This window comes from Penicillium angulare (genome assembly GCF_028827245.1).
Source record: "Penicillium angulare strain IBT 27051 chromosome Unknown utg000005l_segment0_segment0, whole genome shotgun sequence".
Lineage (NCBI taxonomy): Eukaryota > Fungi > Ascomycota > Eurotiomycetes > Eurotiales > Aspergillaceae > Penicillium > Penicillium angulare.
The window spans coordinates 4,176,738-4,204,188 of NW_026623164.1; the positions used below are offsets into that span (position 1 = coordinate 4,176,738).

Here is a 27,451-nt window from a genome sequence, read left to right on the forward strand (position 1 = left end):
GTGAGTAGTTAAGTTAGCCTTTTCAATTCCAGTTCATTGCATGATTAGAGGGGTTTTGATCATTTATAATTATCTTCAGATGAAAGAAGAGTATGGAACAAGTTTTTATAATTAGGCTTCATAGGTAAAAGTGCCCAAGGGAGTTCGTCTTAATAAACCTCCAGTAGTTCATTAGTGCTCTGTGGCGTCATCATATAGCCGACCTCGGGACTTGCCACTCGGCAAGATAAAGCTTTGCCGACTGAAGGCCCCCAACTTGCTACCCCAGTGTTCTCTCCAAAGAGAAATTTCACCGACGTTGTTTCACAAGTCCGATCTGCATACTAGTTGCATAGCGTCAATTCGGCAAAAATGAGATCTACTACCAGCAAGAGGGTTAGTGACGCTGCAATTAAGCGCCAGAAAAAGAAGTCTGTCGCGTGAGTATCCAACCACCCACCTGCTTTGCCGATCAGCCCACTTATATGCCTAGCTGTCGGAGATGTCATACCCATAAGATTAAATGCTCTGGTGGGCAGCCCTGCGTGAAATGTCGGCAACTAGGTTGTCCTACCGAATGCACCTATGTTAATCGCGATCGTCAAGTTAAGGTGCATGAAAGGTAAGAGCTAGCCCACAGCTCCTGTAGCATAAAGCCCTACTAACTAAAAATCAGCTATCTTGAACAACTGGCAGCAGAAAATGAACGTCTGCGTGAGCAACTGTCACAGTCACCGGCATTGTCGACGCCGAGAGGCCATAAAGACCAAGGTTTGTTGTAAAGGTGTTAATTAGGAGGCCAACTGCTAAATATGCTCGATAGAAGCCCCAGCATCAGACTCCGACATACATGTACAGAACCCCATGCTTGGCGAAAAAGCTTGGTTTCAGCCATATGATCCTTCGGCGCCGCCTATTTACATTGGCGAGGCAGCATGTACAGCATTCGCCACTCGACTTCGCCAAGTCCTCAGCAGGGAGAACAAGACATCTCACATGACTCGAACGCAATACACGGATGATACGACCTTGATGAAGCTTCGCAGTCAAATACCTCAATGGCCTAGTCTTGCACAAGCTCGATTGCTCATCCAAGTCGTCTTTAACCAAGTGAGCAGAGTGTACCATCTGGTCCTACGCAAATCGACAATGGAAGAACTCGAAGACACATATCGGAGAGGAAATTTCGATGATCCAATTCTAACTTGCAAATTCTTTGCTTTATTTGCGTTAGGTGAAGTGTATTCGGCAAGAACAAACACAGAGATGGAGTGTGGTGTCCCCGGTGCAGCATTTTATGTGCATGCCATGATGCTAATTCCTATTCTACCGGAGCGACCCAGCCTTGCGCATATTGAGTCACTTTTACTACTGGTAAGATTTGCAATCTGCTCGTATTGCATCGGGCACTACATATATATCAAACATCAGCTAACTCCGCAGTCTCTATATTCATATTTTCTAAATCGTCGACACTCGGCCTTCTTTTTGGTCGGAAGTGCCATGCGCGTGGCGTTGACACTTGGATTGCACCACGATATCCCGGAATGTCAATGCGCTGATCCGGTAGACCGGCAACACAGAATTCGTCTATGGTGGGCCATCTATGTCTACGACCGCATGTATGGATCTAAAGCAGGTTGGCCAATCCAAATTTCAGATGATGATATTCATGTCGAGATGCCATCAACTGTGCCTGGGCCAATTCACGATGAAGAGTTTTCTGATACCGATTTTCTGGTTGCTAGTATCGATCTCGCAAGAATAACTGGACAAGCAATTGAGAAATTATACAGTCGCAAAAGGCATCCGGATTCATTTTTGCAGCGAGAACAAAAACTGTTGATTGCCCTGAAGCAGTGGTCGCAGTCTTTACCCCATCACATCCGACTTAACCAAGATAGATCACTTCCGAAGAATGTGATCTCATTACATCTCCAGTTTAACCAGGTAGGTTCCAGACACTTATAATTTCTGAAGTTCGCGTTGCTCTGCTGACAAAAAGGAAATAGTGTATTATGCTGGCGACACGTCCCATTTTACTTTACCGTCTGATGCAATCGAGAGAGCCCGGTAATGAGGACGACAAAGATACCGCAGACGCAAGCTCTCAAGCCCTTAAGACATTAAGTGATGCGTGTATTCATGCTGCAAGGCACACACACTCGCTGATCGTCGACGAATGGATCAACGGAACATTGCCGATCTTTGGATATTTCTATGCACACTACCTATTCTCTAGTGCGCTCATAATGGTGATCTCCAGCCAGCTTCACAGTGAAAACTACAATGACTTCACACTATTCGAAACTGCTTTTGAAATCCTCCGCGCCATGAGCAACCACGGAAACCTAGCAGCATCCGAATTCTATGACAATCTGGAATGTGTACAAAAATGTTTAAATCAGAAGCATGGTTCATCAAATCGCCACTTACTCTCCAATCATGTCGATTATCGTCAATCCGACCCGCATCTTACCGAATATGCACGGGGCACCAGCGTCGAGGGAGCGTCAGGCCACCATCCGGCGCTGCCCGAGCCCACGGCACCGGGCAACCTGACAGATGAAATGGATTTCTTGGGCGCAAGTATGGAAGAATTTCTTGCGCACCCTGATGTTGACTTTGGGCCGCTGGACCCTTCGGGGGAGCCGATTAATGTGGCTGATGCGATGTACTCGTGGCCAAATTTCTCGCTGTGGACTGCATGATCGATGCAAGGCAATAATTGAGGCAAAGATGAAATTTCATATCCAATGATAAATGAATGACGCATTTCTTTCGGATTGGAACAGCTGATATGTTGTTAGTATGTCTATTCTAATTCTAATCCTATGCTAAGACTCTTATTAGTTACTCTTTATCACCTCAGCGCCGCCTTGTATACCAAGCAGTAGAAACCTACAAAGCGGAGAGACTCCAATGATGTACAAACGCTGCACTGGTTCTTGCGTTCAATATGAGAAACAAAGAATAAGCAAAAAACTTAAGTAAATGTTCATTCTGGGGAAGTCCTGATTTTTGTTTATGGCTGATGAGTACTAGGAATGCTGCCGTCGTATGATGACAGCAGCTGACTGCATCATAAACATTTGATCCAACTAATAGTATTGTTGTAATATAATATGAGTAACTGTTATGATTAATTCTATGACACACTGTTATATTATCACCCTAGCCTCGACTCCTTTTACTTTGTTTTCTTTATTCTGGTATTACTCTTCTCACTCTACGCGCTGATTAAGTGGGGTCTCCATCCTCCCCCACATGTGTGTGCCTGACCGCCCCTCGCTGCCTATTGACATTGACTCTTCAAAAGAGCCTGGCCATGCGCTGGTCGCGATCTCGAGATCCGACTCTAACAGCCCGAATGAGATGTCTTGGGGAACACTAATCAATCCGGATAAGAGCCCGGCTCCATTGTTGGAACAGTTATGTTTGGGGATTGCGCAGTTGATGGTGAGCTGAGACCGACTCCAGACCGCTAGATGGAACATAACCACTAACAGAGACCAACAGCCCTCGTTTGATTCGAGTGGCACTACAGACCTCACTCCTGAACGCATCGCCACATTTTATCGCAAAGTCGGCGGTAACTACGATCCCCTGTTCCTCGGTACAAAGTCGCAAGCCTTGTCCTTTATTTACCAGTCGCTTGGCTGCTTTCACAGCCTTCAACCCTCAACGAACCCATACGAACCACCATGCGTCCCATCACTACTGCCAAATGGCTTCGTGAGATGGCAAACAATTCAGATATTGATGGACCCGGATGAACACTGGCGATATTTGCAGAACGCGATCGACATGTGGGACATAACAGATGCAAAGGGAGAGATTTTCCCCAAAGAAATTCCCCGGGATGCGTTCCCTTCGGAGCCCGACCCGGAAATGCTGCAGTGGCATGAGGGCGTGAGTCGTCGATTGGAGTACGACTACATGAAGCGGAGGACTCAGCGCGCCTCGCCGCCCAATTTCGCCGGGTACCACTATCGCTTCAGCGGGAAGGACCCACTCCCCGACGAGGAGGAATACAACTCCTCTCATACCCCGCGTCGCTCGGTATCAAGGCCAAGGCATTATAGCCAATTCGAGGCGGAGCGACCGAGTCGGAGGCGCCACAATCGACGGTCAAGTGGCGATTACCCTGCCTATACCAGCCGCAGGCCTGACGGTGCTTTCTTCGCAAGACCAGATGGAACCCGATCTGGATTCTCGTCCCCACGGGGGCTATCTCCGTCATCTCGAATGGACCATCACTGCCGTCCAAGAGGGCGAGAGCAGCGATTCTGGCATGCACGACCGGAGCCAGAAAAGTCTTCACGGGATGCCGAAGATGAAACCGATCATACAATCCATGATGATGAACCAGACCCGACACGGTCTCGACATAGATCCCGTCGGCATAATCTCTCACCTCCATCGCATTCTCGCACTCGACGTCATTCTCACGATGCATACATGCGCAAACCCGCTCGCGATCTGTCCCCATACGCAGCTCGAAGGACCAACCGTGATCATGACCACGACGCTCGTATCCCCAGTACCCGCAAGTCAAACTCAGACGGGACCCCGAGGCACCATCACAGCGATCATCACAACGATGACCGATCCCGGTCCAGACCCTCGGGCGTCAAATTCAAGGAGTTTATCTTTGGTGGGCCTTCTTCGGCGGCTCCGACCCATGCACCAGACCCGCCGTCAATGTATACGCATGCCCCTCCCCCAAAATCTCCTCCTCCACGAGCAGTCCCTCGCCATCGGCATCATCTAGATCCATATGCAGCAGAGGACCTAAGACGTGGAAGCTACAGCGGCGGTAGCACTGGTGGCAGCCGTCCTGGAAGTGGAGGCAGCAGCTCTGAACGACCACGCTCATTTAGTAATGCCGGCTTTTCCCCTGCGAAATCACGATGGGTGAGTCCCTCGCGGGGCCCCGGGAAACGATACATCCCTACAAGCCTTGCAGAAGATATGGGATACATGCATTCTCGAAGAGCTCCACCTATATATGACTAATGACTTATGATAATGTCTGATGATGATGCATTGTAGGGCATTTGACGTTTTCAGCCTGCATTTGTATTTCCTCTCCCATTATTTTTCCTTCGTGCTTCTTGTCTTTTTATACAGCCCAGTGATCCCATCCACTCATACTTCATTCTTCACAACCTCTCCTTCATTCCCATTCTCGTTCACGTTGCATATTATGAACCACCAATTACACGACAGATAGCATTTACTCATGACTTACGACTTGTCTGGTGCATTGAAGGGAAATACGTGCTTTTAGCAATTTTGGTCTTTGGTTTCTTGTCAATTTTATTCATTAGCGCATATACGGAACTCAATCAATTGTGTGATTTCACACCATAAATATGCATCTGTCACTCTAATGCCTTGAGATCGGCATACGGTTAAGGCCGAGCGCCAGTTACACGGAGCTTTACCATCTGGGCTTGCTTATTCTATTAATTAAATCGAACCTCTGGTGGTCTGTATTGACTGACCAGAAAACGCGGGCCCGGGCACGCTAAGGTGGGATATCGCTTCAAATGATTCAGTTTAGCGAACGCCACCAAAAGCCATAGTTAAGCTGGTCTGAAACCCCTATTTCCCCCACAGGAGTTAGACTGGGCTGACTCTCATCTGTACCAATGCACGAGAGAGGGGTTTTCTATTGCATTTTAAGCTTTCTTCTGTCTCCACCTCTCATGCTTAGCAAAGCGCTCTGTTCAGTTTTCTCTCTCTTTTCATACACCGACTTCAGGCTTTCCTGAGTTCCCTTATAGAATTAAGGCATCATAGGCTCGACAATGATGAATATGTTGTTTTTATTAGCAATTCTAGCGTGGAGTGAAGTGGGAGCATTGTCTCTCAGCCAAAATGATGATCCAGCAATCTTTAAGCTCCCCATTCAACGAGCAAATGATAGACATGCCCAGTCTCAAAAGAGGGACTCTGTTCTTTCGGCATCATTTGGAATTTACGTAATGATTCCCTAACAAGGCCTTTGAAAATAGAATTGAAACTAACTGCAGTAGGAGCCAAGTTCATATTCAATATATCGTACTAATCTAACTATTGGGACACCACCACAAGCTATGAGCGAGCTATGGTTAGATACAACCACTGGTGTTATCGAGATAACAGCGACCAATTCAACAAGGTGTACAGACAACCCTGACGCCAGTTGCTCTACCGGATACTTTGACATCGACGCCTCCTCGACATATAAGTTCATTAGCAATGACCCAACCGACGAAGCTGATTTCCCCGTGGACTTTGGCAGTGACAATGTGACCATTTCCGGCCTTGCCTTATCATCAGTTGACCTAGTAGTCAATATGGGCACTGATTTGAATGAGTTTCTCGGTATCGGTTATATTGTAAGCGACAAATTAGATGCGCCTGCATCAATCCTCCAGGCCTTGCTTGATCAAGGACACATCAAATCAGCGGCATACAGTTTGTGGGTAGATGAACCCACCGGGACAACAGGAACCATTCTCTTTGGTGGAGTCGATACGACCAAGTATACAGGTGAACTCTATACCATGTCTGTCCCTGCCGTAAATGGGACACGCTATCTTCCCACGGTCCTAATGACAAAAGTCACTGTTCAAACAAGTAGCGTCTCGCCTGGAAACTCATCGACTTTACCAACATACATGGTTTTGAGCTCTACGTCGCCGCAAACAGTTCTCCCAACCGAAACTGTCGAGCAGGTTTTCAAAGACTTGAATATTACATGGGATGAAGAGTACCAAGTAGGGATGATTGACTGCGGCGCCAGCGAAAAAGACTACAGCATTACGTTCACATTTGGCGATTTCAGTATCAAAGCCCCAGTCAGTGATTTTATTGCTACTGGTAACAGTGACAGATGTCAGTTCAATTTTGTACCAAGTCTTGGTGGAACACCAATTTTAGCCAGCGATTTCTTACGCAGAGCCTACGTTGTTTACGACCTTTCCAATCATGAGATTTCCATGGCGCAGAGAGATTTTGATGCCGAGGGGGAAAATATTTTAGAAATCGGCAGTGGTGCCAATCCTATTTCTAGCGCGATCTCTGTATCAGACACTGCCAGTGTGACAGTTCCAACTGCCGTGGTAAATCCAAGCGGAGCTACGGTACTGCCCACTAAGTTCACTTCTAGTGTTTCTAGTGCTCACTCTACATCGACCAGCAAGGATGTGGCGGTTGTTCCGACTGGCTGCCCCAATAATCCGAGTCTTCTGGCTGGAGTGATTGGCGCAGGTCTTTGGATGGCACTGTAACATCAATTAGACGCACTTCCTAAGCTATTTATATCTTCAAGTTGATTTAATTATCTCCCACGATTCACGCGTGCCATATGTAGTGAATGTTGCTGTGACATTATTGGCGCGATCATAGTCCAACCTTGTCGCGATTTTATGTAGGCCGAAGGGAACTTACGAGAACAAAAGATTCGCTACGCTGAATTTATTTTGAAATTTCTCATAGAATATTTGAGGTTATGTCGTGCTTGGGGTGGCGCGTTGTGTAATTATCGCAATCATCATAGTTGGCGAAGAGGGGATAAATACTAGTAATGAATCTACGTAAGGAGCAAGCAAGTCGGCCGACATTGCCCCTTGAAGTTAGGCAAAGTCAAATCGGTTTAAATCACTTTTGAAAAGTGGACAGATAATTTCGATACGTGTTTCAAGTTCACTTGAAGTTTAAATGTTCGCCCAATTTTTGGGCAACTTGGCAAAATTGCTTAGCCCCCACGTACCGGTAGTTGAAATTCTTAGCCAAATACAGAGGTCTTACTGAGCCTGTGAGATATGAATATGTTACTTTAGATAGTCCGACCGAAAAGATCGCGTCATCTACACTTGACTATTTTAAGCAATGGAGACATAGTTGAATACCTGAAAAATGCAAACGATATGTACGATACAAATGTTAGTAGTACTAGGTAGTACCTGAAGCGAAATTTGAAGCTCTTGAACTTTCATATCTATATCATGATGCATATATAATTACTATATACATTCTGTTCATCACACCTCGTTAAAACCATGTCGGAAACATCATCTCCGTATATACATCTATCAGTCAGGATAACTCAACGTATTGCAAAATCTCCGTTTAGGCATGTTCTTGCTGCTCAATAGCGCCCTTTTCTTCCGTTTGTTTCCAGACCTCAACCTCAGCGGCCTCACCCTGTGGCAGATGACGGGCCATAGAAACAATATCCCATGTGGTGGGTGCATCCCGGAAGACATGATTCAGGGCCTCGAGGTTGCGGTTCATAGTCTCAGGATAGAAAAAGTAAACAGCGACGGGGATACAGGCTGAAATAACAGTATACATAATATAATACTGGTAGCCAATAGTGTCAAGAGCGACAGGAGTAATCATAACAACGACAAAATTCCACAGCCAATGGTTGGCGGTCGAGATAGCAGACATGGCGACACGAAGGCGCATGGGAGCTACCTCAGTGCAGTAAAGGAAGTTACCACCCAGGAAACCGACGGGGTAGAAGGAGTTGAAAAGGAAGATGAAGACGGCAGAGACAATTGAAGCCTTGTGGTTCAAGCCAAAGCTGTTGGTGATAGAGAGGACCATCATACAGACAGCCATTCCAGCACCACTGATCATGAAAATCTTGCGACGACCAAGTCTGTCGATAGCGAAGAAGGCAATGAAACTGCAAAGGAACTTCCATGTCATTGCACAGGAGGATAGAATTCGCGCAAGGTCGCTGTCCATCTGGAGATTTTCTTCGAAGATTGTTGAAACATATGTCGAGATGAGATTACCTCCGCACATCTGCTGGAAGAACTGGAGGGCAATACAAAGACAGAATCGATACAGGAGGCGCTCGTCATCGGGTTTGTTGGGGTTGAATAGGTCGCTGAGCTTGGCGCTGTCAACCGTGACTTCAAGGGAGGTCTCGATACCACCGATCTCGATACGGACGGACGGGTCCTCAGTGGGGACTCCCTTGTAAGCAGCGAGACTCTCAGTTGCTTCCTCGATACGTCCAACACGGACGAGCCAACGAGGGGATTCGGGGAGGAAGAAGACAGAGAAAAGAACGATGAGGGAGAAAAAGAAGGAGATGACGAGGGGAATTCGCCACTCCAGTGAGCCGGGGACTTTGCTGAGACCGAAATCGATCCAGTTGCAAAGTGCATAACCCAAGCAGATACAAATTCCATCAACGACGACATGTTGACCTCGATGCTTGGCTGATGTACATTCGGATTGCCAGACAGGAACAGCAACACTCCATTGTCCGACACCCATACCAAGAATCACTCGTCCGACGACAAATTGAGGAAGTCCATATGCGGCTACTTGCAACAATTGGCCGATGATTGTGAGAATAGCACCAAGGAAGATGGTCTTACGGCGACCAAGTCGATCACCAAGTGCTGTACAGGACAAAGCGCCAACAAGAGCACCAAGCTGGAAGGATGCAATCACAGCACCCTTGCTTGTTGAATTCTTTGCACGCAATGCACCCTCAGTGTTGATGGTATCGATTTGAGGGAACACATCAACCCAACTTTGCAGAGTGGCCAACGGGCCTAACCCAGACTGATTATAACCGAAAACAATGAATGCGGGCGCAACAATCAGTAGCGCCTGTGCTACACGAAGCACCTTTCCTTGAAGCATGATGGGTGGTCGGGATGGACGACCTGGAGATATGAAAACCCAGCAGGAAGGAGTACGATGAAAGGAAAAGATCAGAAAGCAGAGAATGTCCGAGATTTATGTCTACCGGTGAATCCGGTGTGCTTGTGGAGACCCCACAAAAGAAATTGATTTCTTGGCCAAAACCTGGTGGACTATGAATTACGAAATGGTATTGCTGAGAGATCATCTGTTATCCATAGCTGGGATTGGTTGACAGTACGGGGCACGAAGTATGGAGAACCACGCGGGTTCCATCGCAAGGAAAGGGACGGTTGATAATAGGCTGAATTACGGAACCAAAGGTACAAGATAGTCAATCCTTCCAGATTGGATGCACATAACACCGAGAGGGTTTGGGGATGGCCATGGCTCGGGGGTGACAAACCGGGATGTTTGCGGGAGACTTTGGGGTATGATCGCTAGGAGGGATGCCGAAAGTCGGAGAACACGGCATGATTCGAGCTGATTTTTCTACCATAGAAACTTGATACAGCTATGAAAATCCATCATGGGGCTAGACTGGAGTTTCGCACCGGTGAGGGGGGGACGGGGTCTAACTCAATTGGCATCCCACCCGGGGATGACTCCACGGCTCGGAGATCGGTTTCCATTCATCAACAGGTCCTCGCGAAAGGAATTTTATTCGGGCCGACCATTCAAAAAATCGGTTGACCAGCGCTTCCCGTGCAGAGCCGTCGGGCTGTTTGCCACAATGAGTCTTTAGACTGGAGATTTCGCCTTCTATCCCCAACAATAGCATCTATTCAGTTTGATCGGACATTTTATATCGTATGTGCGTCAAGCTGGGGAAATCGAATCTCAAGTTGAGTTTGCCGAGAAATTACCCCGGCGTCAAGGGCCTATTAGAGCTCATCCAAGGCGTGGGATGAGGCAATAACTCAAGGCTTGTTCGGCCTTGTCGTGCATCCCTATACATAGCCAAGTTCCCCCCGCCAAGACCCCCATCCCCGCCAAGCGGCCCGCCAAGAAGACCATCATTCCCATTCGGAAGGCAGTCGGTGAATTAGTGGAGCATTAAGGGACTGTGGGGGACGTGGAACAACCAGTTACTTAATACTTTTGTGGGTCTGCCTTGAACGGGAGCAAATCAGCGACCGCCACTCCGGACTCAAAATGAAACATGCTCCACCATATCGGCCATCTTCCGAATGGCGACAGCAAGACCCGTGGATATTTTGGAAGGAAAGTGTAAAAGGTTGATCATCCCATTTGTGAGACGCCACTTGAGTTATGTCGTGTCCAATCTAAGATTATTGTATAGTCTTTGTTAGGCTTGAATCCAATAAGGTTTGATATTTGAAGTCAATATTCAACGTGCACTAAGGTCCTAAAGTATAAAACCTCCACGTTCTCGAGCAGTACAAGATGATTAGGTTTTGGCCGAAGTCAGCCTCATATTAATGCTTCGGGTCAGTAAGCAATCGTGTCGATTAAACTTCAATTCTACCCTATTTATTCCGGTGGCCAATAGAGACAATTGAAATGACCACTCCATCCGTAGGGATCATGATGCAAGGCTATGGCATAGCCCCACGAATATCAAATATAGCCCCAGGAAAAACAACGACAAACTACTTCTCCGCGTTCTTTAAAACGTAGAATGGGTCATGGTGCATAATTAGCTTAGAATGCCACCCCGGCGTTTCATGATACCATGTATCACTGTCCACTGGGCAGGTGATTGTTAAACAGGCATTGAATAGTCTCATGCGCCTCTTTAGAATATCATATACCCAAATACAAAAGCGAAATGAATATCAAGTCATCCTATTTTGAATATCACGATAACCCCTTTACGAGTTATGGCCTCGGGAATCCCCGGAATGACGTCTAAAGTATACGACTTCCATCTGAATTATATTGAAGCTCGAAACCTTGGGCTTACTATTAACGCCGGAAATCGGTGAAATAATACATAGATAGTCCCGGGAACCGGAGGCTTCCATAGCACCATCATTAGATTGGAAATTCTCGACAGTGGGATCCACCGTCATGCAAAACACGGACCGCTCTGCCTTCCTTCCAAGCCGACATATCCCGGCACATTGTGATATCATTACATGATACAGTACGAATGACAGTGTGAAAGGGTTTCCTTTAGGCTACGACTAATAAAAAGCGTCCAACAGAGCTTGCTTAATGAGAAAGCCTAAAATCAGGAAAAGTATTCATTCGCCCGCGTCCTCCTAATTGAGGCATCTAGGAACTAAGTACTTGATTCAGCTCCAAGAATAATATCTGCTGCTTGCTCTGCAATCGCATACAATGTAGCCTGCGGATGTCCCCCAATACTCAAAGGCAAGATACTTGCATCCACAACCCGAACATTGCCGACTCCAAATACGCGTAGGTCAGAGTCTACCACCTTACCCATGGCAGCAGTTCCCGCAGAATGGTGGTGAGCCATACCAGTTGCACGAATACGCGCTTCAAACTCCTCATCTGACGACTCAGAGGTAAGTACTGACATTCCAGGTGGAGGCACCTCAGTCTCGATATAATCCGCTAACGCATTCGTATCAAGTAGCGCCTCCATAGTCCGACGAGCACCATGAATCAATGTTACGCGGTCGACTTCGGTGTCAAAGTAATTCGATAGAATCTTAGGCGGATCATTCGGCGATGCAGATCCAATTGTTACAGATCCCCGAGAGGTGGAACCAAGCAGCATTACCGAGCTTACGACCAGGCTCCCGTTCATAGGAACATCGGGGACACCTGCTGGGGCATAGATAATCATGGATTCAACGAGTGGGCGTCCGGGCTTCAGCAGGGACGGATGGCTTTTACCAAATCGTATATAATCCTTGCGCATTGCTGCCTCCAACTTGTCTGCTGGCACGTCTTGGTTTGTCGCCCAGTCTGTTGGAAGACCCTTTACAAATGCAGGATCCGAAAGAGCCGGGCTGCCAAGTGCAAGGCCTCTCTCGTGATTGCGCAGCTTGTAGAGCTGATAGACCGCGAAATGATCATTTAAGTTTTTTCCCACCTCTGGCATATCAATAACCTGCGGAATATCATATTTGAATAACTCATTGGCAGGTCCGATCCCGGATAACATAAGAATCTGTGGCGTTCTGATACTGCCTGCGGCCAGGATGACTTCCTTGCGAGCCTTGATGCGCTCACCATTGGCAAGAATAACAGCTGAAGCTCTCCTTGGCTCTCCTGGGCTGGTGTCGTCAAATTTGACCCGATGAACAATCATATTTGTGATAAGTTTGACACCATCCAAGCTATACGCTTGCTGTGATGCCTGGCGCTTGCCCTGATTCCAAGTCTCCAAAAATTCACAAACGCCATACGAGCTTCCCGAACAACCATCGGAGTTAAAAGGCACACCGATCTCATCCCAGGCCTGTCTGATTGGTTCACGTAATGGATACTTTCGATTGGGATCACTTGCAGAAACAGACGTGATCTTTACTGGACCATCAGATCCATGATTATGGGAATCTTGAGAATTGAAAGATTCCGACCGACGAAAGTATGGAAGTAATCCATTATAACTCCATCGATCATCACCAACGATCTTCGCCCAGTCATCGTAATCAGCAGCATCGCCACGGCTCCAGCCACCAAAATTGATGGTACTTCCTCCGCCTACTGCCTTCCCAGCATGAACCACGTGGGTCCGATCGCAAGTATTTGGCTGGGCTTCGGTTTTATACGTCCAATCTAGTGGGGAGTCTAGTAGAGAGAAAAGACCCGGGAAAGTCTGCGTATCGGGCTGATTGGAAGCATCCTCGCCGGCCTCGATGACCAGGATATCAAGTGATGGGTTCCGCTGTTTTAGGCGGGAGGCAAGCGCGCAGCCTGTTAAGCCGCCTCCGGCAATAATATAGTCGGCTTCCATAATTCGTAAATAAAGAATGTATTTTTGAAGAGATTATGTTCGAGGAGTCGAATTTAAATAAAACGAGGGGAACATAGGATAATGATTTGAAACCGAATTGAACAAAGAATGTTTGCAGCCGGCACATCCGGACACAGTTTCTGGCGAGAGAGATGGGGGCCATTTTCGAAGGCCGGGCTCATTGGTCACAGACTTGGAATATTGGGCTTTTTTCAATGCAGCTGGTGATTAATCGACAGGGATCAGCCATAGCCTTGCGTGGGGGCGGATTCCTTCTGACGATTGTCCAGTTAAAGGTGCGGCGTAGGCCCACGGAGAAGGATTTCAGCTTTACAATTACGGAATAACTAGACAGCCAACACGATACTCAGGCTGTTCCGCTTGCAGATGGGTTGAATCTAGCAACAAAAAAATAATCCTAGATTTACAGATGTGGTGAAGTAAAATCGCGATCGTGATCATTATCATGATATTGTATTGTGTGCGAACGCCAGACTTGAAGCATTAGCTTGTTCCAGCGCAGTCTTTGATTGAGATCTGACAAGTAATGATAATTGGAAGGGTTGAAGGTCAAATGGATGTCCATGCGGGATTCGGCCATGTTAGTTCTTCAATATTTTCTTCTTCGTCTTGTCTCGTCTCATCTATGATCGTTTCTTGGGACATTGGATCGCGAGATCATCATCCCAAACCTATGTGTCTTTTGCATTTATATTCCTCACAGGTTTCGATATTCGTTGTTTGGATCTGCCATCTCTTCTTCGACCGATTGGATAGTCTTGATGACACGACAAGGGCTTCCCACAGCAACAGAATAAGGTGGAATATCCTTGGTAACAATAGATCCAGCCCCAATAGTCGAGCCTTTCCCAATCCGAATACCAGGCAGAATGACAGTGTTACCTCCGATCCAACAATCATCTTCAATGAAGATGGGATGACCGAACTCCACCATTTTCTGTCGAGATAGCACGCTTGTATCGTGACCAGCACTAAAGATGCCGACACCAGTACCAATCTGAACTCGATCTCCGATGACAACGAGACTTGTATCCAGAATTGTAACACTGAATTATATTAGTACTTGAATTATGTATTTGGGAATTCGATATTCAAAACTCACTTCCAATTAATGAAACAGTCCTTCCCGATGATGATATTGCAGCCGTAGTCTGGCAAGAATGGAGTCTCGATGAATGTTCCCTCGCCAACTCGACCTAAAAGCTTGCGGAGAATTTCCATTCGCTTACCACCGATCTGGTCAAATGGAATAGTCTTTGTGTCCAGGCCGTTGAGATCAGCTGTCAAACCCCGGCACCTATGACGAGCTTCTAATAAAGCTGGTATGGTGGGATTGTACCTGGATAGCGTGTCAGGTTCTAAAATCCAGCGAAATTCATGACTCAAAGGATACATACATCATTCCCGAGATCATGCGATCGTAGTCCTCGCATTTCGGGATGCCTGTCAGGCTGCGGGAGAGCTCGATAATCTCCGGTCGCTTTTCCTTGGCTGCCACCATAGTGTTGAATGTAAAAAAGAACTTGAGATGAAATTGTTTGAGAATGGATGAAGTTGAATGAGAAGAATCGAACAGATGAAAGGGTCTGTTGCCTAGGATTTTATATGCGTGTCTTGTGTCGCGTCTGTGGCAGTAACCTTGGATGTAAATGAAGATATGTCATTGGCGGGGCAGCACCACGTTTACCCCGCTAACACAGGTCCGAGGTTTGTCCGGACGTGATGCTGGCTTGGCTGCCGAATCAGGTAGTTTATTCCACTCGGTGATCAGTCTGGACAGAGTTGCAAGTTATAGATTGCGGCGAATCTAATTTTGGATTATCTGCCACCTATGCGCTTGATCCCAAGTCTTTGTGGGGCTACAAAGCTTGAAATTATACGATACCCCAACTTAAATCCGGACACTACCTGCTTTCAAGATTATTTGAACCGAGTCTTTGATGATTTACCGTATACTTGTCAAAGTTTATATGGATTCCAGGTATGAGTATGTAATTGGTGGCAAAGATTGGTCTCTAAATGATTTAAGATTGAATTTTTCCTCAACTTGAAACAGATAGGCTTCAAAGTCTATAGTAATAGATATAGTACTTAGTATCGCAACATACTAGTAGTATATGGAACGTCTTCAGTATGATTTTGGCTGCAGGTTTGAATTAATAACCAGATATCTCATCTTTGCACAGTATTCCAGTGTCCGGCATCTAATCTTCCAGCTGAACTAAATCAATATATAGACTGTTGGCGGTGTCAATCAACTCGGGGGGGGGGTTGGGGAAATGATTCCGGAGACTCATCGGCGAGATCATAATGGGCGCGAAAAATTCACAAGGAGAAGAAAAGTCGAAGCATTTGAAACTTTAATAACTTTATTTATAAAAATTTATTTTACGAGCCACTGACAAGATCCAAAGAGTGTTCAAGACAAAATCCCAAATTGCTATTTCGTTTCACATTGATTTTTGCGTCGATCAGCAAATGCTTAAATACTGAACTTTACTCGCTCCTGACTATTGTGGAGACGGAACACCACACACAACAACACTCCCCCCACAAATTCACAATCACATCAATCAACAACCAAAACGTCTCTTTTGGACCTCGTCGAAGCAAATTATGTCTGCACCAACAGTAACAAAACGTGCCCGCGCAAACACTGCCGGTGACACGCTCGCCCAGTCAAGCACAGATGCAGAGACTACACCACAACAAGCGAGCGGAGGAGTTCAACCCAGCCCCACAGAGGAGGAGTTACAGCTCTTGAAGCTCCCACAGCTATCCGAGCTTCTAAAAAGGGCTGCGGAAATGCATCCGGATGTGAACGCCATGGTCACTGACGCGATCAAGGAAGAACGTGAGAAGCGCCAAAAAGTAGTCATCAATTTTGATCATTATTCTTCGTCTATTTGGAAGTCGATCAATATCACATATCGCTCTATGTCAGGCTCCAAACAATACGACATGGCATGGGATGTGGCCGGCAGCGTCACTTCTACTGTTGGGATGATTGCACAAAAGTGCGACGCGATGGCCAGTCCTCAAACCCGACTGAATGGGCTATCAGCGCTACGCAAGATTGGCAAGACGATTATTCTCTCAAATGACACGCTGGGCAGCGAGGTGCGGAAGCAGTTTCAATCGGACCCGAGCTTGGAGAATGCGATGCATGACATTGTGTCTGCGATGTCGGTTGAAGAAAGAGGGGCAATCATGGAAGATGATAGCGGGTCGGGCTCTCTTTGGGACAGATTGGACGAGTTAGAGAATCTTGCACATGGTTACTGTGTGTTTGAAGGACTTAAGCAGGTCTTGGACTTGATTGAAGGGAAAGACGGGGATTACGAAGGCTCCGATAATGATGATGAAGAGCTTGAAGGTGAAGAAGATGAGCTTGAAGAAGATGAGTACGGGGCAACCGGCGATGAGCGAGATATCTGTTAAGATCTTCAGTAACTATCTTGATAATTCAAAGCGAAACATTTTATTCGAAACCTACCATTGGCTGACCTCATCTTAGAGGGGTTGATTCATCATTCCCAATTGTAGATCATATTGACTGGTGGTTACAGATTCTAGACGAATACTCTGTCCGTACCAGATGAATCAATTTGCCCACAGAATTCGAAATCGAACTCGATCAATATGGGCTGCCGTTGGATCTCTGCATGCGAGGCAGATCTTATTGTGGGTCGCGTCGCATCACACATAGTGATATCGCAGAAGGAGAAACCCATCTTGGTAATTCCCTCGATAACCAGTTTAACGCGAGCTCAATTTTATTATCCAATTGTCTTATCTATAACATATAACTTCTACTGTAGGTGTGGTCCCTTACCGCCCCCTACCTTCACGCGCAATGCGGGGGGCAAAACTCGGCTTCGCGCAGTGCGCTGACATAGTCCACGACGTAATTCGCATGATAACTAACGCCCCCTTTCGTCCATAGCTTGAATTACAGGAGCATTCAAATGAATGAACGTACAGGCGCATTGAACCTGAAGCGATGTGGAGACAAATGACACACACTTCACAGGCTAACCTCTTTGGGATAAGGTGTTCAGCTCTTTGATTGGTCAGTCCCGGCGAGCTGTAGCGAAGGCGTGTATGTATTTGACCCTGATTAGCAAGGGCATGGGTAATGATCTTCGCCTAAGATAGTGCGCGAACCGAACAAGATCTTAGGTTTGCGAATCAAGAATGTGGGGCTGAGAGATTTTTCTCTATAAACGGGTCTTTGATTCCTCCCATATGGCACAGAACTCTCGACCCTGTGTTTACCTACTTCGAACGCTTTGAAGTTCAAACTAAAAACATACAAAATGAATGAAACTGCTATGGAAGCTCAGGAAGAGTCTAGATATGCCGATTTTACGACTCCCAGCTATGTCATGCCGGACTTTTTGGAACTCTCTCCTTCAATTGAAATGCACCAGGACGCGCAAACGATCCCAAATAAAAGCATGGAGTCCTCGGATGAAAGCAATCATCGATCCAAAGTAACGAAAGCAGATCTATTAGTTACACAGATAAAACGCAAAGCCCTCTAAGCCTCTCTTAAATCCATACTGAAGACCAATCTGTCCGGACGTAGAGTGCGCGCTGCTCGACCTAGTTTCAGCTCGAATTACCAATGAAACCAACAAGGGAATGGTTATCAGCGACGGCATAAGTGACTATTGTAGCGATATGGAGAAAGAGAGTCCTGCTTTCGAAACGTAAATTTTGGAGATGCTTCTGATTACCAGACTTCATCGACACTAACTATTATTCCCTGTGCAGAGATAGTTCGGACCCAACCCAATCTGTGATGCCTGAGTTCTGAGTTTAGAGTCGATTTGTGGAAACGATACACCCAATTAACGCGTCTTTCAAAGAGTAAATGCACAAAAACAACACTCTCTTCGGGGTACCGCTTTGATAAGCATTCGAAGCACACATGTGCAGTTTAAGGATGTTCAACACCGTCCGTATGCCCGGTGGTTAAGCCGGTTTGCAGCGAAGCGGATCGATGAAAAGGCCAAATGAAATTATATCTGTTGTTGTTGATATGGCGATTTAAACGCTCTCCAAATGCTCTCCAGAGCAGCGAAATGAAATTGATGGGAATCCATTCAATAAAAAGTATCAAATATGATGCCCGCCAGTTTATTGTACACAGCAACCCACGAGGCTATCTAAATCTTTCGTGGTCTTGAAAATCCCAAGGAACCAGAGGTGAGTCCCCCCTTTTTCGCGTTTGGGTGCAACAATGCTTTAACGGACATGTCGTTAGGCTGATCGATCCGATTTATTACAAGTGCTACACCCTGAAACTAAACGTTTCAAGGACACATAGGTTTCAGTGGACATGTGCCAGTGGAGAACACAACGCCTGTATGTAATTACCACGACCGGCGATTCATGATCAGCAGATGGATTTAAAAAGGAAGAGTGTTGTGAGGGTCGAAGAAACAGAGGAGACGGTTACGTGCGGATAATTCGGCTAGATGCTCCAGTGCAAAATGAATTCGTTACGTTGATTGATTTCGGATGGCAGCCTAAGGCTAAAGAGGCAGTTCGCCGCATGGATCCACTATGGTCATGTATCTAGCTCGCGTTTGTATCTGCCACCTCAGGCACAGTGTTAAGGAGTTAGTGGTTGGGTAAAAGTACTCTTAATTCGGGAATAATGAACAGAAGAACCTGTTCCAAGAATTTTAGGATACTGTTTTGTTGATCCTCCTGTGGGTTTCTTCACAATCTTGCATATATTAGTGGGGCAAATCGCATTTTCGTGATCTTGCCAATAACCAGATGCTTCCAAGTTGATACAACAAGGTCGATCATTCTTTCCTGGTCGCACTGGGCCAATTGACTGGAAAGTTAGCAGCCTGCAATGATCCTGCGGTGTGATTTCAATTTCCCTCGGCAGCCAGGCGTGGAGGCCTGGGCCTTCAGCCCCTGAAAATGAGCCCATCTCCACCCGAGAGTCACCGGGAGACGAAACCCACCAAGTCCCAAATATTCTCGGCCGGGACACAACCTACATGCAATGATCTACGGAATGGTGGAATCGTTAGTGAAGCTGGAAAGTGATAGTGAAACAGTCTGAGACTATAGAACCACTAGAAGATCAAAGAAAAAGCCAACTTGGAAAAGGGGAGAAAAAAAAAAAAAAAACCACACACGCACACAACCCCACCGGGTGATTCAGCGCATTGACGACAAAACACACGAAAAGCCTCGAAACAACCCAACCCCTGACTAAGCACGCTTCGGATGAGCATATGAATATTATCGTTTATTGGTCCGAGGCCAGTTTGTGGGGAAAGCGGGGAAAATATTGGGAGATGGACAACGCTGGCCTATCCCGCCTCTTCTAACTCACGCGTTCAACCTCATCCTGTATCCAGCTAAACGGGTGATTGACCAGCGTGTACAAGCCAAACCCCAAGTAGCCAACTCAAACTCCGGAGTTGACAGCGACTTCGTGGAGACCATGGTCGTGAAGGCATGCAATCGCTGTCATTCCGCGAAAGAAAAATGCACCTTCACCGGCAATGATCAGCAGTGCACACGATGTCGCCGGCTGAAGATTATATGTTCTATATCTCGTCGCAGTGGACGAATAGGCCGTCGCCCATCTGCTAAAACTTTCCCTCACGGCCAGATGCAAGTTTGGAGTGTGGAGATTGAACCCGAAAATGAGCGCCGTGGATCTGAAGCAAGCAGTAGCAATGACAGATCTGTTCGTGCACCGAGCCGAGGTTCAGATACCGGTTCACAATCTGATGCGACGGAGGAAATTCCCTCGCCTAATAATAATAATGTTTTGTCTTTGTCTCCGGAGAGGCTACTCGCAACGACGAAGAAGCTCCAAACAACGTCCGACGCCCTGTCGACGGTCTTGGATGTGGAGCAATTTTCTGTGATACATGCGCCTTTCGCATTGGGCACGAGCTTTATACCAGAATCCCAAAGCACAATTTATGCGATCTTGTCTTGCTCGGCGCCAACATTGACGGAAGGATATTTGGCATTCCTGGGATTGATGACAGGACATCAAAAATCACTTGTTTTGCGACCCCAACAGCCAGACATGCGCAAGGCTGCAAGGGGCTTGCAGAACCTGCGAGATATAATCATCCGCCACGATTATGACGCCGCCTGCACCCTGTTTCTAGGACAGACAATGTATGTGTTTAATGTACTCAGTGCGCCATATTCGAACACTGCACATTCCATCGTCCGAAGCGCACTTTTATCAGCCAAACCGTGGTTCCCAAGACTCATCCAATCTCCGATCATGGATACCGTTGTCATGTCACCGGTTTTGATTGATACAGTCGAATGTCTGGCGCATCGCGAGGTTCCCATAATACGAATCCCTAATACAGATCGGATTATTATTGACCGATATGCGGGGCTCTGTGCGACTCTCTTACCTCATCTATATGATATCTGCGAGTCTAGCCATGCGTTCAAGAAGAGCTTGGCAGATCCCACAATTGAGCCATACATTGGCTTTTATGACCAACTCACTGTCATAGAGCAGAGAATAAAAGACTGGGCGCCTCCAACTCCACCTATCCTGTATGAGAAGTTCGGCCAACATGAGGTGGTAGCGATGATGACTCAAGCGAATGTTTATCGTCTGGCGGGGCTGCTCGTAATTCATCGGCATCGATATCCGCTTGGTGTGGAGGATGAGACTGCTCGAGCTCTAGCCGAGAGCATTTTTTGTGCCATGGAGCTGTTTGCTAATACAGCAGCTGAGAAGTCAACAGCGATGCCCATGGTATTTCCAATGACCATGGCCATGCTTGAGATCGAGGGGACAGGAGAAGCACTGCTGGATAGATTGGCGACTTTCACAGTTCAAGCAGCGAGCGCATCAAGGCTCAAAGAGTTTATAAAGCAAGTAAGGGCGGCCAAGCAGGGCAGATATGAGGGGGTCTGGTTCGAACTAGTGGAGACCCATTTGCAAGTGGCAATGCCGCCTTAAGCTTATCAACGGAGATTTTACGATTATGAATCGACTATAAATATGAAATTATTTCTTTTTGGGCATTTTCCTGTCTCCTGGGCCCGGCGGGCCTTGCTCCACAAGGAATAGTCGCTGATCAAGCGGACCGGATTTCAGGTATCTTATTTAAGAAGTACAATCTAGCCGGTCGGATCATTTCCCCGTATCCGCATTTTGAGTCCGGGGTGAACCATTTAAATAATCTAGACTAGAGTACAGACGAAGTGCACGTTCGTTAAAGCCAATCTAAGTTCATTTGGCATGCCACGGATGATAATCGGGCCCCGGAGAACGGCTGCAACGGGAAAGAATAGACCGGACTCTCCACTCGATCTGGTTAAAGTTGACGTCGCTCTGACCCACATCTCAACTAACCTGATCGAGCAAAAACTGCCCGGGTGACAGCCACTTAAATGTTAGGCAATGATGCAACGAGGATATTAAATCAAGGTCAGCAGTCAAGGGCTTAATTTAAACTTCCTTTCTTCCGCTATGACTTAAAATGACTATCTCCCCGCATTCCAAGAACGTTTCAATGACGAGTTGTGTTGAATGACATCTGCAGCTTACATCCTTACAGCTTGTAGGATACACTGTACTACATGAATCGCTGCTTTGTTTCGCCAGACACCACCTAGACATCCTTGTTTCTTGGAGTTGATCTTCCAAGTTTGTAAAAGAAAGAAAAAACCTTGTACGACTCAAAAAGTCAAATATTCCAATCTATATAACGATCGAAATTACCCCACGGCCAAGGCAAGACCACTTGCTGTGAGGCACAAGGGTTCCCTTTCGATCGATTTCACTCAGACTTCAAGTTGCGAAGTCTCTATATCCTCATTCAAACTCACATTACCGAAGATCGACGGAACACAAGCAAAATGCCGAGATCACCCATTCAATCCAAATCCCCTACGCGGAGAAGCTCAAGAGCATGCCAGTTGTGTCACATCACCAAGGTTCGATGCAATGCGGTCCCTGGGTCTCCATGCCAAAACTGCTCGCAAAGAGGCATGGAATGCATTATGAACAGGAAGCAGCGCTCAAGGTAGGTGGATCCTCAAGCTGGTACACTGGACTTTCCATGAGGCTAATGTTCAAACAGACAGCAAATGCACCTGAAAACAACGGGACTACCTACAAACGAGTCTACAATTCAGTGGTCACCCGAAAGTGTAACATCCGAATCTTTTCCCTACACCAGCCCTCAGCTCAATGGTTGGAATGATGGATATACCCTTAATCCATCACCTACCAATATGGAGTGGCAGAACCCTTCGCTGAGCCCTCCAATTTTCCAACAACCAGAGGAGGAAGTTTGGAATGCCTTCACTAATCTTGGCTCGCCTGGCTCATCCGGCTCTGAGAGCTCAAGCCCAAGTGCACTCCTACCGGGCTTTATCCAACCACTTCCTATGATGATGAACCCCACAACGATCGAATTTCTTTATGTGAACGGTGTCTTTACTCTACCCAACACGCAACTGCAAAATATACTCCTGCAAACCTTCCTCGAATGCGTACTCCCCAGCATGCCGATTATCGAATGGCCCGCATTCATGAATGCTATCTCCAACCGCGACACCGATCATGGTTCCGTCAGCCTGTTGCTCTTCCATGCGATGATGGCCTCTGCAACAACCTTTGTAGACATTGGTCATCTCCAGGACGCCGGTTTCTCAACCAGACAAGAAGCACAGGAAGCCTTTTACAATAAAGCAAAGGTAAGCCAATCAAATGAATGAAGTTTAGCATCAAATACTAACCCCTTGATTTAGCTTCTGTATCAATCTGAATATGAGCCCAACACCATCATTGTTGTACAGGCACTTCTACTCATGACTTACAGGATTGAGACCGCTGACGGAGAGGACAGTCGATACTGGTCTTCTATCGCAATTTCAACGGCTCAGTGTATCGGTCTGTTTCGTGATGTTTCCGGCGTAAAGAACGTTCGATTGAACCCCAAATTCTGGAAGCGACTTGCTTGGACATGCTACATTACCGATTGTCAAATCGCACTCAGGTTGAGATGTCGGCCAATAATCCAAAATTCGGTATTCTGCCACGGAATGCTCACGGAAGACGACTTCGATTGGTATAACCTTTCCGCGGATAGCCTCGTCCAGATATTTGGATACCCATTAAGCCATAGCATGAACGTACAAAGGGACCTCGCTCTCATGTGTGTTGCAAATGCTCAGCTGTGCTCATCTATCAGCGAGGTACTAGACCTGCAAAACAAAGAAACATCTCGCCACGGTTCTTTCTCATCCTCGTCGCCACATACGACCCTCACAGATGCAGTCGACCACGAGACTCGGGTCTCAGTCTGCGAATCAAATCTAGCTCAATGGGCCAGCAAGTTTCCCTCTTCAATCAAGACATACCCGTTTGAATCACCGAATATGGAGGACGAGCCGGCAATCTCCCTACAGAGAGGCCTCCTCCACCTACAATTCTACACTGCCATTGCCGTGTTCTACCAATCACATCCCCTCCCATCATCAAACTTCTGCATTCCATACGCTGCCCAACAAATCACTCAAATCGCCTCAGAACTATACCAAAAGAAGCTACATCGCCGATTACCCATAGTGGGTGTGACAGCGATTCTCGTTGCACTCATTATCAGTATCTCTGAAATGAAGAAGGAGCCAACCCAGGAAGGCCATGCCGTTCAGAGTTTCCAGCTGGGATTGGAAGTCATGGCTGACCTGCGAGATGTATATCGCGAGGCGAACAGCATTACTTTATGGGCCATGAAGATGATGGACAATATGCCATTTGATGGGGTGTCACCATATTCGGATAGACGGATGTCTGTGACCAGCGCGGCGCCACATCTTCCCGGTTTAGACTTCCAGGTCATGAGTGTACCACAGGTGATGTAGTTTGGTCATTTTCGGGATCCAAAATTCTTGTATAACTCTAAATGTTACTTTCTGTTCAAAATCTTTAATATTATAGCTTTAGTGTATGAATATGAATGACTTTCAATATACAATATTGGCCTGAAATTGATGAAAACTAGGTTGAAAAAAAGCTTCAGGCGTTCTTCCGCGACTTTTGTTGCTGTGCAGCAAATTCTTTTAGAAAGGGCTTTTGCCATACGTAAACTTTGTCCTGAATGTAAGTGTTAGCAAGCTCAGTGCTTATACCCGCTCTCGAGGGCATGAAGAACTTACAAGCACCCACTGCGGTAGAAGCCACAGAGAAACCCGAGAGATAGTGGAGGCTCCACCGATCCAATACTTCCCTGTCGTCCCCCTTTCCACTTGACGAATCACGTCTTGCGAGTATGCTTCAGGGCTCATGCCAAAAGGAACACTATCCTCCTGTTTTGCAATTTGGTCTTTGATGCCAATATAAAACGAAGTTTCTGGTAGCTCCACAGATGGAAGATTCTGTAAGAAATTTGTATCCACGCCTCCTGTGACAAGACACAAGACGCGCACGCCGAGTGGTGCTAGCTCTAATCTCCAACCTTCACTGCTTTGAATCAGAGCAGCTTTTGTGGCTTGGTAAATAGCTGAGTGAAATCAATTAGCCTGAGTCTAAGAGCTTAGATTTCATAGTATTGGGTACATACTCATAAAAGGGACGGACATATACCCCCCTATAGATGCATTGTTGACGATGCATCCTTGAGCCTTAACTAGCATGGGACCAAACATCTGGATCATCTCGAGGACGCCGAAATAGTTGACGTCGAAGGTCTTCCGTGCCAGGGATATTGGGATATCAAGGGCTGGCATATCCAACCCAAGACCGGCGTTGTTGATCAAGACATCCAGGGTTCCTCCAGTTTGGCTTTTCACTGCTTCGGCAACTGCAGCAATTGACTCCGAAGATGCCACGTCTAGTGCTATAACCGTCGCATTAGAAGCGTCGTGTAAGAATTGAGGAACTTTAGATGGCGAGCGTGCAGTGGCGAAAACATGGTAGCCTTTTTTTGCGAAGGCTTCAGCTAAAGCAGCACCAACTCCGCCGCTGGAGCAGCCTGTGACAAGACAAGATTTGCGTGTAGTAGTCATTGTTTGGTTATTGCTTTGTGGTGAAAATTTAGAATTCAAAGAATTAGCATGTGGGAGCCAGCGACTTAAATATTCATTTCTAGGAATTAGGAAAGGGGTTGCACCGCATGTGGTTGGCATTTTATCTCCGCTACGAGTCGATAGAAGAATGACCTGCTCATTCTATCTACAAACCCAAAGTGTTTCGTCAATTCTAATTGGCTGTGAATTCCGGAGCCCAGCATCTCGCCATTGGCCCGCAATTGCGGCGGATCGTCATTAGCGTGGGTCGGCCATTCCGCAGTTCGCGGAAGCATCAGAGCTACCAATTTCTCATGCTCGTGTCACTCTCAGCCTTTGTATTGACCTAGGCGATGGCCCGGCCTTCCGGAAATTAGCATGCCGGTCCGACGAGCTAAGGCCTGTTTACAATGCCGCAAAGCTAAATCCCGATGCTCCCTCTCTACTCCGTGCTCGCGATGCACGACCCGCCGCCTCGATTGTCAATATGTTCGTGCGCTTCCCCACCTCGAGAACCGATCGCGCGCAGCCTTCCGGCCTATTCGACCTGCGACAAATTCCTTCACTCCTAACAGTGCTTTCACCGAGGATTATCTAGCTGGCACCCTTGCTGGGATCTCACCGAGGGCCGACCATGACAGTTCTGCCGCTGTAGCCAAGGAAGCCGAACCAGATTCGAGGAGATACTATACCAATATCGACGAAAATGAATTATTTGGGTCAATACAGGGTGGAACTGAATATGGAATCCCAGAGTTACCACCTTACTCAGATTTCACCTCCTACATTTTCGATATGCCTGAGTCCTCCGATACACCCTTGGCAATGACCCCAGCAACATCCCACAACTCCCAAATGCCCGAAGACACGTCCGCAGACCCGTCATCTTTCGACATGATCTCTCCTCTTCTATTGAACCTTGAGTTCCCGTTCGATAATCCTGCCTTCCCTACCCCACACCCGACCGAATCCACGCCCAGCACCAAAATACCGGGGCCGCAGTTAGCGCAACGTCCTAGGTCGCTCCAGCAAGGATCCTTGACGGCTAGGATGGTTTTAAGTCGAATGAAAGAATACAGCCGCATGATGGCAGATGCTAAAACCCTGCCACCCTTTATATTCCCACCCTGCTGTCTCGGACCCGATGATGAATGCCCCCAGAACACGTCCCATCGCTGCTTGCCTGAAGCACTGGCCGTGTGTTCAAACTTGACTCAAATGTTCTACAATCGTATGCCTGGAAGCCACAACTTTGTATGGAAGCAAATATGTGCGCATATACGCCAGATGCGAGAGGAAGTGAGATTCTACTGCAGCGTATCTTTATGTTGTGTATTATTTGATGCTAATGAGCTTGCCAGTATGAAACATGCGATGAAAATTCGAAGCTTACCTCCCTCCAATCTGCTCTCATATACGGGATGTTGTGTTCCCAGTGCACGGAATCAGTGCCAGTTGAAGATTCGACTTGGATAGTCAGCACAATTGAAGTTTGTTTATTCAATTGCGAAGTTTCACTCGTTCTGACTGCTGACTACATCTTTGTATAGGATTTTGCTGAAGAGCTGTATGATTTGGGCACATGGGGCTTAGATACAGACAGTCTGTGCGTGAATCGTACACAGTGGGTTTTCGTAGAAACCCTGAGAAGGTAAGTACCGTATTTTTTAATTATTATGCCATTATGCAAAGGCACTGTACATTTAGACCCATTCTAATCTTCATGGTTATACAAAGGATCGGCTGCCTACTGTACCTTTTCGATTTATTACTCCAGATCGATACTCAGAGTCCCTCTACCGGAGATTGTCCAGAATTTTTTGATATGCCCTTGCCTTGCCACCG

General features: G+C 46.8%; 12 protein-coding genes across 12 annotated transcripts; 8 read left to right on the forward strand and 4 right to left on the reverse strand.

The window, feature by feature from the left end:
* Nucleotides 1-351: 351 nt before the first annotated feature.
* Nucleotides 352-2,690, forward strand: N7478_008932 (fungal specific transcription factor domain-containing protein; the record flags this gene model as incomplete). The annotated part of the gene is made up of 5 exons (XM_056925146.1): nt 352-419; nt 656-750; nt 803-1,353; nt 1,423-1,929; nt 1,992-2,690. 5 exons carry the CDS (start codon nt 352-354, stop codon nt 2,688-2,690), a joined length of 1,920 nt encoding a protein of 639 aa, XP_056777872.1.
* Nucleotides 2,691-3,246: 556 nt separating this feature from the next.
* Nucleotides 3,247-4,998, forward strand: N7478_008933 (uncharacterized protein; the record flags this gene model as incomplete). Its single annotated transcript, XM_056925147.1, has 2 exons — nt 3,247-3,438; nt 3,499-4,998. 2 exons carry the CDS (start codon nt 3,247-3,249, stop codon nt 4,996-4,998), a joined length of 1,692 nt encoding a protein of 563 aa, XP_056777873.1.
* Nucleotides 4,999-6,083: 1,085 nt separating this feature from the next.
* N7478_008934 (uncharacterized protein) lies at nt 6,084-7,262 on the forward strand (the record flags this gene model as incomplete). Its single annotated transcript, XM_056925148.1, has 1 exon — nt 6,084-7,262. One exon carries the CDS (start codon nt 6,084-6,086, stop codon nt 7,260-7,262), a length of 1,179 nt encoding a protein of 392 aa, XP_056777874.1.
* An 841-nt stretch (nt 7,263-8,103) lies between these two features.
* Nucleotides 8,104-9,645, reverse strand: N7478_008935 (sugar porter family MFS transporter; the record flags this gene model as incomplete). The annotated part of the gene is made up of 1 exon (XM_056925149.1): nt 8,104-9,645. The coding sequence occupies one exon, from the start codon at nt 9,643-9,645 to the stop codon at nt 8,104-8,106; it is 1,542 nt and encodes a 513-aa protein (XP_056777875.1).
* A 2,248-nt stretch (nt 9,646-11,893) lies between these two features.
* Nucleotides 11,894-13,543, reverse strand: N7478_008936 (GMC family oxidoreductase; the record flags this gene model as incomplete). Its single annotated transcript, XM_056925150.1, has 1 exon — nt 11,894-13,543. The coding sequence occupies one exon, from the start codon at nt 13,541-13,543 to the stop codon at nt 11,894-11,896; it is 1,650 nt and encodes a 549-aa protein (XP_056777876.1).
* A 718-nt stretch (nt 13,544-14,261) lies between these two features.
* On the reverse strand, nt 14,262-15,065 carry N7478_008937 (sugar O-acetyltransferase; the record flags this gene model as incomplete). Its single annotated transcript, XM_056925151.1, has 3 exons — nt 14,262-14,610; nt 14,667-14,903; nt 14,962-15,065. 3 exons carry the CDS (start codon nt 15,063-15,065, stop codon nt 14,262-14,264), a joined length of 690 nt encoding a protein of 229 aa, XP_056777877.1.
* A 1,115-nt stretch (nt 15,066-16,180) lies between these two features.
* N7478_008938 (uncharacterized protein) lies at nt 16,181-17,005 on the forward strand (the record flags this gene model as incomplete). The annotated part of the gene is made up of 1 exon (XM_056925152.1): nt 16,181-17,005. The coding sequence occupies one exon, from the start codon at nt 16,181-16,183 to the stop codon at nt 17,003-17,005; it is 825 nt and encodes a 274-aa protein (XP_056777878.1).
* An 878-nt stretch (nt 17,006-17,883) lies between these two features.
* Nucleotides 17,884-18,111, forward strand: N7478_008939 (uncharacterized protein; the record flags this gene model as incomplete). The annotated part of the gene is made up of 1 exon (XM_056925153.1): nt 17,884-18,111. One exon carries the CDS (start codon nt 17,884-17,886, stop codon nt 18,109-18,111), a length of 228 nt encoding a protein of 75 aa, XP_056777879.1.
* Nucleotides 18,112-20,042: 1,931 nt separating this feature from the next.
* On the forward strand, nt 20,043-21,548 carry N7478_008940 (Zn(II)2Cys6 transcription factor; the record flags this gene model as incomplete). The annotated part of the gene is made up of 1 exon (XM_056925154.1): nt 20,043-21,548. One exon carries the CDS (start codon nt 20,043-20,045, stop codon nt 21,546-21,548), a length of 1,506 nt encoding a protein of 501 aa, XP_056777880.1.
* Nucleotides 21,549-22,681: 1,133 nt separating this feature from the next.
* On the forward strand, nt 22,682-24,463 carry N7478_008941 (fungal specific transcription factor domain-containing protein; the record flags this gene model as incomplete). Its single annotated transcript, XM_056925155.1, has 2 exons — nt 22,682-23,293; nt 23,348-24,463. The coding sequence occupies 2 exons, from the start codon at nt 22,682-22,684 to the stop codon at nt 24,461-24,463; spliced, it is 1,728 nt and encodes a 575-aa protein (XP_056777881.1).
* Nucleotides 24,464-24,617: 154 nt separating this feature from the next.
* N7478_008942 (SDR family oxidoreductase) lies at nt 24,618-25,606 on the reverse strand (the record flags this gene model as incomplete). Its single annotated transcript, XM_056925156.1, has 3 exons — nt 24,618-24,695; nt 24,758-25,101; nt 25,162-25,606. The coding sequence occupies 3 exons, from the start codon at nt 25,604-25,606 to the stop codon at nt 24,618-24,620; spliced, it is 867 nt and encodes a 288-aa protein (XP_056777882.1).
* Nucleotides 25,607-25,984: 378 nt separating this feature from the next.
* On the forward strand, nt 25,985-27,082 carry N7478_008943 (Zn(II)2Cys6 transcription factor domain-containing protein; the record flags this gene model as incomplete). Its single annotated transcript, XM_056925157.1, has 1 exon — nt 25,985-27,082. One exon carries the CDS (start codon nt 25,985-25,987, stop codon nt 27,080-27,082), a length of 1,098 nt encoding a protein of 365 aa, XP_056777883.1.
* Nucleotides 27,083-27,451: the final 369 nt, after the last annotated feature.